The sequence below is a fragment of the Trachurus japonicus genome, chromosome 7 (assembly GCF_045865225.1).
Source record: "Trachurus japonicus isolate A0001 chromosome 7, Traja_1.0".
In the NCBI taxonomy this organism is placed as follows: domain Eukaryota; kingdom Metazoa; phylum Chordata; class Actinopteri; order Carangiformes; family Carangidae; genus Trachurus; species Trachurus japonicus.
The window spans coordinates 35229327-35242026 of NC_140913.1; the positions used below are offsets into that span (position 1 = coordinate 35229327).

The 12700-nt window shown below is 45.0% G+C and overlaps 1 protein-coding gene across 1 annotated transcript; it reads right to left on the bottom strand.

Annotated features, from left to right (window-relative positions):
* Positions 1 to 7379: 7379 nt before the first annotated feature.
* On the bottom strand, positions 7380 to 9177 carry LOC146985240 (uncharacterized). The gene has a single exon (XM_085783250.1). It carries the CDS (start codon positions 9165 to 9167, stop codon positions 7626 to 7628), a length of 1542 nt encoding a protein of 513 aa, XP_085639376.1. The 5' UTR covers positions 9168 to 9177; the 3' UTR covers positions 7380 to 7625.
* Between the last annotated feature and the right edge of the window lie 3523 nt (positions 9178 to 12700).

A 12700-nucleotide genomic window follows, 5' to 3' on the forward strand; every position in this document is an offset into this window, starting at 1 on the left:
ACTTACCAAAGGTCTCATCGAGGAACAGGTTAATGTCCTCCAGCGTGTACAGATCTCCACCCCCTGACTGGGAATCTGCCACAGAGACACAGTCAGAGTCGGTCTCAAAGTCCATATCCTCATCCCCCTCCACTGCACCTGAGTCTCCATCTGCAGCAGCCTGACTGTGTTCAGATGAAGCTGTCTGTCCTCTGCTGCCTCCTGAACCCTCTCCATTCACCTCCTCTGCTCCTCCCTGTCCCTCCACTGCTGTAGCTGCTGCAGCTGCTGCAGCTGCTGTCCTGTCTTCATTCCCTGCTTCCCCGCCTGTCTCGGCCTCCTGTTCCCCAGCCTGACTCTCTCCCTGCCCGCTCTGCTCTTCCGTGCCATCGGCTGCGTCCGGCGGGGGGGCATCGCCCTCCCCCGGAGCCGCGGTGTCTGCCGCGTCCTCCGCAGCGGCGCCCGCTGCTGCCGCGGGCCCGGGGCGCGCCTCGGCCGCCCTGCGAGGACACGCAGTCCGCTTGTGGCCCACATCTCCACACTCAAAACATTTCATTCTACCAGTGCTGGCGTACACCATGTAATGTCCCTCCTCATGTCTGACCCTGAATGAAACCTCCAGCGTCTGAGACGGACACGTGAGGAACATAAACACCTGCCTCCTAAAGGACTGCACATGCTTCAGTTTCTCATCCTTACAGCCCAAACCCACCGTCTAAAGGGGCGTTCACACCGGACGAGATAGACGCGAATGGAGCGGCAACTCTACATTGAAAATCAATGTAAATGGCGCGATGACACGCGATTCAGGCGGAGGCGGCGCAAATGGAGCGTCTGGAGCGATGAGACGCGGCGCGAATGAAGCGGCGCGTCTGAAGCGGCGAGAATAAAGTTGAAAATATTGAACTTTTCAGGCGGCATCGCGCCGTGACATCCAATCAGCGACGAGTTCAAGCCGACGACGTCACTTCTCTGTACGGTTGTTTACACTCAGAACAACATGAAGGAGAAGCTAATTGTATTTGAGCTGTGTGTGGCACCGCTGCCTCTTCTACACAGAGTGAACCCAGACACACACACAGTGAACCCAGACACGACGGTGGGTGGTTTTCCGGTGTTTCTGAGACTTGTACAGCAGTAGTACAGTGCAGCAACGGTGTGATATGAGCCATGATTGACGTGGAAAGAGAGCAGGTTGAGATCACCGGTTTTCAAATGAACGGGCGGAGCGTCTAGCGCGAATGACGCGATGGACGCGAATGATCCAAAATGACCAAGCGGCGCGATGGAAGCGTCTGGCGCGATTATATTCGCGTCTATCGCGTCCGGTGTGAACGCCGCTTTAAACCCGCTCGCCAGCTTCCCAAAGCGCAGCAGCTGCTCCTCCAGCAGCTCGTCCGGGATAAACGGGGGAACACCTGACACAATGACCCGGGTGGAGGGCGCAGCGAGCGGCGAGACCTGCAGGTAAACCCCGTTCAGCGTGACGCCGCTCGCTATCAGCTCCGCCACAAACCTCTCCTCCTTCAGAAACACCACCACACTCCGGTTTAGCCTGGAGGCGTAGCTCAGGTTCTCATGCCCCACGCGCTCTCCTGCCGCCAGCAGAACCTCCTCCACCGGCACCGACGGCTCGGGCTGGACCCGAACCGCGTGTCGGATGGAGAGAGACGGCGTCCTCCTCGAGGACGCCATCCCCGCCGGGGACACCGACCCCGCGCCCACTAGCACAATAACTGTCACAAAACCTACAATGCAACCATCCAGCACAGTCAGAAACCAGAAGAAAAAGTTTGAAAACCACCGAAAACTCACCACCAGCCACTCTCACTCAGGACTCACTCCGCAGCACACACACTCCCAGCATGCAGAGGAGAGGAGAGAGGAGGAGAGGAGAGGAGAGGAGAGGAGAGGAGGGGAGAGGAGAGGAGGAGGAGGAGGAGGAGAGGAGAGGAGAGGAGGAGAGGAGGAGAGAGGAGAGGAGGAGAGGAGAGGAGAGAGGAGGAGAGTGTAGAGGAGAGAGGAGAGGAGAGAGGAGAGGAGAGGAGAGGAGAGAGGAGGAGAGTGTAGAGGAGAGAGGAGAGGAGAGGAGAGGAGAGGAGGAGAGAGGAGAGGAGAGGAGAGGAGAGGAGGAGAGAGGAGGAGAGGAGAGGAGGGGAGAGGAGAGGAGAGAGGAGGAGAGGAGAGAGGAGAGGAGGGGAGAGGAGAGAGGAGGAGAGGAGAGGAGGGGAGAGGAGAGGAGGAGGAGGAGGAGGAGAGGAGAGGAGAGGAGGAGAGGAGGAGAGAGGAGAGAGGAGAGGAGAGAGGAGGAGAGTGTAGAGGAGAGAGGAGAGGAGAGAGGAGAGGAGAGGAGAGGAGAGAGGAGGAGAGTGTAGAGGAGAGAGGAGAGGAGAGGAGAGGAGAGGAGAGGAGGAGAGAGGAGAGGAGAGGAGAGGAGAGGAGGAGAGAGGAGGAGAGGAGAGGAGAGGAGAGGAGAGGAGAGGAGAGGAGAGGAGGAGAGAGGAGAGGAGAGGAGAGGAGAGGAGAGGAGAGGAGAGGAGAGGAGGAGAGAGGAGAGGAGAGGAGAGGAGAGGAGGAGAGAGGAGGAGAGGAGAGGAGGGGAGAGGAGAGGAGAGGAGAGGAGAGGAGGAGAGAGGAGAGGAGAGGAGAGGAGGAGAGAGGAGAGGAGAGGAGAGGAGAGGAGGAGGCTAGTGTGGTACAGCCTGCATGTGAACTCCCTGAACTCTTTTATTTTCACTTTCTATTGACTGTAAAAGAGTGAAAATACCATCAGTATCTGTCCAAAGGAAATGACCCTAATAACCCTCTGACCTTATAAACAGTTCAAGGCTGAATACTGTACAATAGACCAGACCACACCCGTTTCCTCTTCATCTTTTTATCATTGTGTTTAACAGTCACCATGGCAACAGCTTCAGTAGCACAACACAGAGAGTTCACTTGTTTTTTTTGTTTTTTTTTTAAATTTTTATAATGTTTATGTTTTGTGTTTTCAACTGTATATGTGATACTGTTAGACGAACAGAAGAAGAATAGCTGTGGCTTTGCTGCAGCTAATGGGGATCTTAATAATTAACAATAAACAAGGCAATTTTACATGGCATCATAAAAACATCCTCCTCTCTCAGGTGAAGAGCAGCAGATTGAAACCTCCAGGTGAACGTTGACCGAGGTGACACATGGACAGTTGAACAGCAGAGTTACAGAGATCTGAGCTACAGAGTCGAAGAGAGAGTCTCTGTCCTCTGACTGCCCCCTGCTGGTCAAACCTGAGGAGCACAGGACACAAGAACCAAGCTGGTCTCTGCTGGTTGGATGAATGTGAAGAGTGATGAGGTCAAAGGTCAACTCAGAGACGCTCCTCATCGTCCATGTGTGTGTGTTAGATACAAAAAGAGGAAGGTTAAACATTGTCAAGCAGCTCAGCAGCAGCAGACTGAGCTCAGGTCCAGATGTTCTGGTGATAATGATGTAATGAACAGATCAAACTCTGGTAGTGACTGGACTGTTGTGTTGAAGCCACGTCTCCTCTGAGCTCCTGATGGTGAACATGAGCAGGTGTCAGGTTGATGTTCACTAACAGGATGCAGCTCACCTGTCTCACCTGCCTGGATTTTCAGAATAAAATGATGCCTGACACTGAACAAGCTGTGACTAAATTCACTTTTAAATAAAGTTTATATCTGAATGTGCAGGAGACATCAGTAATAAACCTGTTTAATATGCTATAACTTACTGAACATGTGTAGACCGTTAACTGTGTCTAGATATTATACATTACATTAAGTTGTGTAATGAAAACACACAGTTATCTGACAATAGGTTTTATTTAGTAAATGAAGACACTTTCACTCTGAAACTTTCCAACACCATCTAGCCAAGGCAAGGCAATTTTATTTGTATAGCCCGTTTTTACAAACAGTTTGTCTCACAGAGAGTAAGGGTGAATGAAGTCCTGTCTGGTCAGCTTCAGCTCCACAGGCTCCCTGTTCATCCTTTACACAAACATGTGCCGGAGCAAATATCAAAATAGAACAATTATTAAGTATGCAGATGATTCTGTTGTTGTGAGTCTGCTCCAGAAAAATGAAAGAGACCATGGCCCTATATATAGTTGATGACCTTGTGCAGTGGTGAGAAGAGTCACATCTTCAACTTAACATATCCAAAACAAACAATTTGTTTATTGACTTCAAACAAACCCACACAACCATAAAAGGCCAGTCAATGTGGGGAATCCTACAAATACCTTGGGACTATTCTTGATTTTAAACTGAACTTTCAAGAAAATTGTGAAGCTGTGTGTAAAAAAGGACAACAGCGTTTGCACTGTTTAAGAAAATTGTCCTTTTTTATGTAGATAAAACCATGATGATCCTGTTTTGTAATGCTTTTATTGAGTCCATTTTAGCCTTTTCTTTTAGCCATGGTGTGTGGCTGAGAGAAGCAGAGAGACTGGGCTGGAGCTCAGCACAGTGTTCCTACCTGCACAGGGAAGTTACATAGTGCAGTTCCAGGCACCATTCATCCTATTAACTATTCTTCTATTAGTTTAGAAACATTGTTTTAAACTACATAGTGGGCTTTAAATCAAATAGTAAATGAGTATTGGAAAACATAAACATCATCTTTAATAATTAGAAATACAAATGATTATTCAAGTCAAGATGGAGTAAATTTATTTTTGAAGATAGTACAGTATAAGTACAGTATGTATTCAAATTGAGGTGATTTAACCCTTTGTGGATGACAGTCGCTGTATTTATCTTGGTTGTCTTTATTACATCTTCTATTGTTATGAATGGTCTGACTGTAGAAATGAATTGCCCTTTTGGGACTCATGAGGTTTTCTGAATCTGAATCTAAAGAACAAGTAAAAACACATGAAGAGTGTGAGGAATTCAAAAATACTATGAAACTATGATTTATAAAATCAGAAAATAAATCAAAGAGCAAATATATGATGTTGTTTATTCCAGGAAAACTATGAGTGGACATGTTCAAAGAAGAAGTTGACAATGCATGTATGACTTCTTCAGTCTCAGAACAAATGTTTGTGTATTTCTGGTGTTTGCTTCAAATCTTTATCCAATGGGGGTCTGTGGTCTAAATTGTGTCAATTTCGGGTCCTTGATGTAAAAAGGTTTAAGAACCACATCGGCTAAACTTAGAGAGGAATATCCCTTTAAGTTTGTGAGGTGTTCTTGTCATCTAGATAAATATTGTCCGTCTTCCTCCTCCTGGTGTGTTCTCCACTCCGCTGCTGGCCGGCCTTCCAGAGAAGGTGCGCTCCTTTCTTGGCCAACAGGTGCCCTTCCCCTCCCGCCTGGGAGACCCCGCGGAGTTTGCCCACCTGGTGACATCACTGGCTGAGAACCCCATGATCAACAGAGAGGTCATCAGACTGGACGGGGCCGTCCGCATGCAGCCCTGACACACACTGGGGTGTGTGTGTGTGTGTGTGTGTGTGTGTGTGTGAGAGTGTCTGGTATGTTTGTCACAATAAGCTGCGTACAGTTATTACACCGACATTGATCACCAAGACCATTGTGTGTGTGTGTGTGTGTGTTTCAGTGTGTCAGTACTCTGTGAACTCCACTTTGGTTGTTTTGCAAACAAATGCAGATTCTAATAAACCTCTGATGGGTTTGATTATCTACTACAAGAAGGTTTCTTTCTTAAAGACTTTCCGTGTGTGTGTGTGTGTGTGTGTAGCTTATTTAAAACCATCAAACTCTTTTCAGTTTCACAACAGCAGGATGTCTGCTCAGAATAGAGGGAGGAAACATTTGTTAAATACAGTAGACATTTGGTTCATTATAAATAATGGCATGATAAAATGATAATCAATGATACCATCAGCTGTTTATAAAATCTTTGGCTCATGATGCATCATTACTTCATCGTGAAGTTGAGTGGAAGGCAGTGCAGGAAATGGAAGGAAAGCCAGACAATTATAGATGAGTCATCTTATTAGTTCACTTTATTTTCAGTTTGATAAAAACTAGGGCCCGACCGATTTATCGGCGAGCCGATTAAATCGGCCGATTATAGCCCGTTTGAGAATAATCGGTAATCGGCCAAAACTCGCCGATTGTCGCCGATATTTTCAGAAATAAAATGCAGGGAATAAGACTTGGTTTTACTTTGAAAATGTTCCCCCATTTGAAAAGATCCCCGACATTAGGTTATTTATCCTGTAGAGGGCGCATCCAACTGCATCCACTAACCACCTCACAGCCATAGACTCACACCAACACCAACACACCTGCAGAGTGACTGATCTGCAGCAGGACACGCTCCGCCACAGCCTTGTCACTCACACACATCACACAGCTTATTAACAACTTGATTAACTGTTAACTGTCTCAAAACCAGTGTTGCTGCTGGCTTTCTTTTCTTTTTTTTTACACCGCGGTCGGGTTGTGAATTAATTAATTAATGCTCGTGACTCCGGCCGTGTTGGGTCCGAGATTCAACAAGCCGGTCGGGTTTTACAGTTATTACCGGCAGTAGCTACGCCCGTTTATCAATAAACACAGTGGATGAGGAGGGTGAGTGACTGAGCTCAGGCTGTGTGGGGGGCGGAGGGGGCGGCGTCGGGGCGGGTCTCTGACTGCAGCGGGACAATCATGTCTCTGCTCCGTGACACACTGAGCGCTGTGGGACCGGGGCTCGCGGCAGCACCCGCTAGACATTGAAAACAGCAGTGATACGTGCTTCCACGTCGAGTTCAACAAACCAGAAACGTCTGGAACAACACTGGAAAAAGTCGCTTTTCAAAAAAAAAAAAAGAGAGCGAGAGAGAGAGAGAGAGAGAGAGAGAGAGAGAGAGAGAGACCGCCGTGCCGTGTAAAAACAACAACAACAAAAAAGTGTCACGTGTCATGACTTCCTGTATCTGGCCCTTCAAAATAAAAGCCCTACAGCCTTTCACAGTTCAGTCATTGATTTTGACTTAATTTTGACAAGACAGGGCTCCAAATGTTGTTGTTTTTTCCTGCAACCAATTGACCAATGGAAATTTGGCAGCCCTAATTTATATATTATATAATATATGTAGATATATTACTTAAATTAATAAAATTGTAAAACTTTATAAAAAAAATAATAATCGGCCGATTAATCGGTTATCGGATTTTTTTCCCCCTAATAATCGGCATCGGCCCCAAAAAATCCATATCGGTCGGGCCCTATTAAAAACCTGATCATGTTAAATCTCTGATCCTAAATCACTAGACACTGAACAATCATTGACAACGACATCATATAACACATTGAATATGTTTTCTTAATTTTCTCAAATCAATAACTCATGTAAGAGATAAAATGCTGTTTAAAAGCTATGCTAATGTGCCCATCCATTAATATGTATCACATGTGTACCATGGTACTTTGTACATGGGAAGAAGAAAGAAGAAAAAACAAAGTATCATGTTATCATATTATTTAAACTTGATCAAACACCAGTTACATCTGACTATTGGAAACTAACAAGGCTCTATGATTATAGCTAAAAGCATGAGAGGCTTCTCTCTGTATCATGATTATCTAGAAACACATGCACTGACTTGTCTTCATCTGATCTGAAGATCTGATGGCTTGCATTAGACCGACAGTAATCTATCTTCTTATCCATCAAACTCTTACTGAGTGATTTCTCTGATCCTGTCAGTCTCCTGTGGTTGAGCTGGCAGAACGGCCTTCAGTCCTCTCTCTAACTTCAGCATCCTGGCCTCGGTCTTCTCATCAAATTCTTTCTTGTTCTTCTCGACCAGCTCCCGAATTCCCTGCTGAGCTTCCTGACGTGACTCGTGCATCTTCTCACGTTTGGCTTGGAGCTCTTTGTCATCTTTATCTATGACCATGAGCTCACCCAGGTTGTTCACACGGTCCATCAGGAACTTGTTGGACACCTCAATGTAGGTCCCTGAGAGCATGTTGACCAGACCGGCAAGGTTGGAGGCTTTGTAGGCCTGTTCGTACAGGTCGTCTTTTAAGAGGAGCTTTTCATCATGGTCAAGTTCCTTTGCTTCACCAGTTGTGTCAGCAAAGTCCTTTAGTTTTCCACTGAGGCTAACTTTGACAATGTTGGAGATCATCTGGAAGAACTGCACCATGTTTGCCCACTGTGATTTGATTTCGCCCATGGCCTCAAGACCTTTTCCCAGCATTTCAAGGGTGGTTTCAAAGTTGATCTCTTCGAGGTTGCACTTGCTCATTTCAACCAGAATATCGGTCAGCTCCTTCTCACTCTGCTTCATTTCTTCCATGTTCTTCTCACGAGCCTGTCGTGCCTTATCAAGTTGTTCTCTGCGTTCTTCAATGCGCAGACGGGCGTTCTCTTGTGCTTTCTCGCTGGCAGACTTTCCTGACCCGGACCACCTGAAAGTAAAAAATGATCGGATTCTTTCCCCAAAATCCATATCGATCATATCCTGCCCAGAGGGAAGTGAATCCATGGCTTTCGTGTATTCTTCTTGTGCCTTTTCCATTTCCTTTGAATTAATCTTCATCATTTCTTTGAGCTGTTCTTTCCACTGTTCAGCTTGCTCCTTCTTTAATTCAGATGCCTCTAGTTCTTTCTTAACCCTCTTTAGCTCATCTCCTTGCACTTTGTCAGCATTTAAAGAAGCCTCCAACAGCTCCTCTATTAAGTTGATGACCTCCATAAACTTCTTCTCAACACTTGTAGCTAGGGTCAGGCAGGTTTCTGAGATTTTCTGAATATTATCCAGTTGAAGTGGCATGAGTTTTTCAATTTTGTCGTTGTCACTGAAGAGATATTTTACAGCTTTGTTGATGTAATCAGGAACTGCAGCTGTGTGAAGACGGATCTGATCCATGTTCTTGTGAGCCTCATTGAATGCACCCCAGCCAGTGTTGCAGACCTGCATAAGACAGGCCCTGAAGGAGTCTGGGTACTTTATGTACTTGAAGTCTTCTTTTGGTGGGTTCTTGCCTTCTATTGGGGGGTTCTCGCCTTCTTTTGGGGGGCTCTTGCCTTCTTCTGGGCGCTTCTTTCTGATGGAGAAGTCATGCTGAGATAGCGAGATGAAGACCAGCTCTCCCATGACAGCGATGGAGAGAGGAGCAGGAGTTAGATATGTCCCCCAGTCTGCATAGGACTTAATCACCATCTCAGTGTCTTCCCGCACCTCATTGGTCAGTGCAACTTGTGAGGCCATGTTACAAACTGTTGGAAACAAAGAGAAACAGGATGTCATGCAGAGAATAGCTCAAACCACTGGTTTCATACTACAGTGGAAACCGCTTATAGTGGTCACGGATATAGTAATCAACCGCTTATATAGATCAAAAGGCTTGGGACGGAATCATTTCTATACAAATGCTGTTTAAATAATTTGTTTATAGTGATCTAGAAATCCACTTATAGTGGTCATTTTTGGTCATTTTATGGATGAAAACATGCGCAAAACAATTTAAAAACTACGTGTAGCCTATTTATTATTTATTTCCGGCGATGTCCCTTTAACGTGCACTGCTGCAGCAGCCTGCACATGTCGCTGCGCTGTGTTGTTGTGCTGTGTGTTGTTGTGCTGTGCGTCAGCTGGCTGGCTGAGGCACATGACTGTGGGTGCAGCGCGGCTGTTTGTGTTGTCTGTTAAAACATGGATGAATGAAACCTATCGACTTTATATCGACCGCGGACGTCAGGAATAGATTTGGGGCTTTTGGCTCGTTCCGTTCAACACAGTCTCACCCCTTTGCGTCAAACGGTTGACGCTTGGTCAAGGCCCCTTACGTCAATATACTGACGTGGAGGGGGTACCCTCGAGGTCGTTTCTCGACGAATAGGGCCACTCATAGACTTGAATGCAAATCCCTCATCGTCGGATTTTGACGAAGGGGGGCGGGACCGTTTCTCCCTCACTCCCAGTGCGTCAACAGCCTGACGAACGGTCACTGTCCCTCCTCGTCACATGCCTGACTCATTAGGTGCCCGTTTTTCGTCAGGTTTTGACGCGCTCGGCTTTCAGTTGATTCCAATGCAGTTCCCTTCGCGGCGATATGTGACGCTCAGAGCAAGTGATCCAGCCGACCCGGCTGCGGCACTGACGGACGCTGTGAGCAGAGAATAACTTTTTTTTTTTTTTTTTTTTTTTTTAACTTTTCCTTAAATCTTTATTGAACCTGATGCTGCTGTGTCTGACGTAGCTTTCGGCAAGGACGTCCTTTCGGTTATTTATTCATTTATTTAGTGATCATGGTGTTTGGTGCAGAATAATCAATCAATAAATAAATTACGTCCTTGTCGGAAGCTGCGTCAGACCAGGAGGGGGGGGTTGTGGATTCTACAGGTGAAGACCACTTCCGCGTTCAAAAAGCTGCTCTGTTTAATCAATATTCTGAAGAAAGATCTGATTATTAGCCATAACGCTGTAACCATCCAAGGAAGACTGTGTAACAATATTATGTGCTTCTGCTGAGTCCAAAAGCCCTTTGTAATATCAACTTTATTTTAAGAAAACACGCTTTGTTTCCAATGTCATATCACGGAGAAGCACTACATTACCCATAATCCTCATATTTATCAGCGACGTGGCTGATTGGTTGAGCTTGCTGTTACCAGCAAATGAAAAAATAAAACAAATTGAGCTTATATTATTTTCTTAGTAACTAAAAGGTCTTAACATCTTTTTTGTTTTCAACATTGAATAAAAAAAGGGTGCTATATTGTTAAAATTCAACAATAAAGTGCATAAAAGTTGGCTTGACTTCTTTCTTTTTTTCTTTTTTTTCATAATTTTCACCAGCATCTTTCTGGTCCACATCACATCATATTTATTGTAATTTTTAATTCAATGAGTGACATTTTATTTTTTATCTGAAAAACATTATTATGAATTCAAGGGTCAGAGGTCACTGATTAGTGTTAAATGTAACCTTTTTGACCCTGTTTCCTTGAATAAATCACTAAGACTTTGATGCGGGAAGCTGAGATTTTGATTTGATTTTGTTCAGAGCACTAGGGACTCAGAGTCTGTCAGACTTAAAGCGTGAGAGACCCTCTTAGTCAGAAAAGCCGAAATAGACAAAACACATTTCCAAAAGTCGTGCAGTTCTGATTTCGTAATATATGGTTCGGGGGCCCAAGACGAACGCATAGATGTGTGTTTGGTCCTGATTGAGCCATTACTTTTCGATAGGCGGGGCTTCAAACAGTCGCATTCCTCTGTATCCTTGAGGCCGCCGTTTCCATAGAAACCGACCAAATCACTTGAAACTTGGCCTGTGGACTCATGGTGAAGCCCTTATCCATCACCCCGAGACCCAACTCTGCGGGAGCATGGGAAAGCCAAGTGGCCCCCCGGGGCCCCTAGAGCAACGGGACCAAAATATTCTGATAGAGGACTCTCTGATATACAACCTATTAATATTTCATGATGATAACTTAAAGCGTGTATGTTTTGTTGAGAAAAAGCAGGAATGGCTGGATTCACTTTGATGTTTGACCCCTGTGACCTTTGACACTTACCAATTGGCTTTATGCACAGCCCCCTACTTCCTGATCGTACACCAGCTCCTTTAGCTAAAAATTCAGCCTGATAGGCCAAAGCATCTGGAAGCTATTAAAGAATTGCATTTCTCCTTTAATATGAGGTCAGAGAAAGGAGCATTGCTTTTTGGCTATTTGTGACCCTTCTGAATGTCACAGAGCTCTGAATCTTTGCACACACAATCTACTAGACATTCTGGACAACCTATCAAAATCTCAGCTTCCCGCATCAAAGTCTTGGTGTTTTATTCAAGGAAACGGGGTCAAAAAGGTCACAAATCAGTGACCTTTGACACTTGTGAAGGTCGCACGGGTTTGAAATTGCACATGGTGGATGGCCTTAGGCCCTGGACAAATGCATGAAACTTTCAGCCTTACAACCCCAAGGATGTAGACGTTATTAGACAAAAGGCTTCTAAATCTAGGCTTTGAAGGCCGAGAAACGAGCCTGGACAGTCAGCTGTGACCCTTCTGGACGTCCGACAGGTCTGAAATTCTACAGAAACTTTGTCCCTAGTGCTCTGAACAAAATCAAATCAAAATCTCAGCTTCCCGCATCAAAGTCTTAGTGATTTATTCAAGGAAACAGGGTCAAAAAGGTTAAATTTAACACTAATCAGTGACCTCTGACCCTTGAATTCATAATAATGTTTTTCAGATAAAAAATAAAATGTCACTCATTGAATTAAAAATTACAATAAATATGATGTGATGTGGACCAGAAAGATGCTGGTGAAAATTATGAAAAAAAAGAAAAAAGAAAGAAGTCAAGCCAACTTTTATGCACTTTATTGTTGAATTTTAACAATATAGCACCCTTTTTTTATTCAATGTTGAAAACAAAAAAGATGTTAAGACCTTTTAGTTACTAAGAAAATAATATAAGCTCAATTTGTTTTATTTTTTCATTTGCTGGTAACAGCAAGCTCAACCAATCAGACACGTCGCTGATAAATATGAGGATTATGGGTAATGTAGTGCTTCTCTGTGATATGACATTGGAAACAAAGCGTGTTTTCTTAAAATAAAGTTGATATTACAAAGGGCTTTTGGACTCAGCAGAAGCACATAATATTGTTACACAGTCTTCCTTGGATGGTTACAGCGTTGTGGCTAATAATCAGATCTTTCTTCAGAATATTGATTAAACAGAGCAGCTTTTTGAACGCGGAAGTGGTCTTCACCTGTAGAATCCACAAC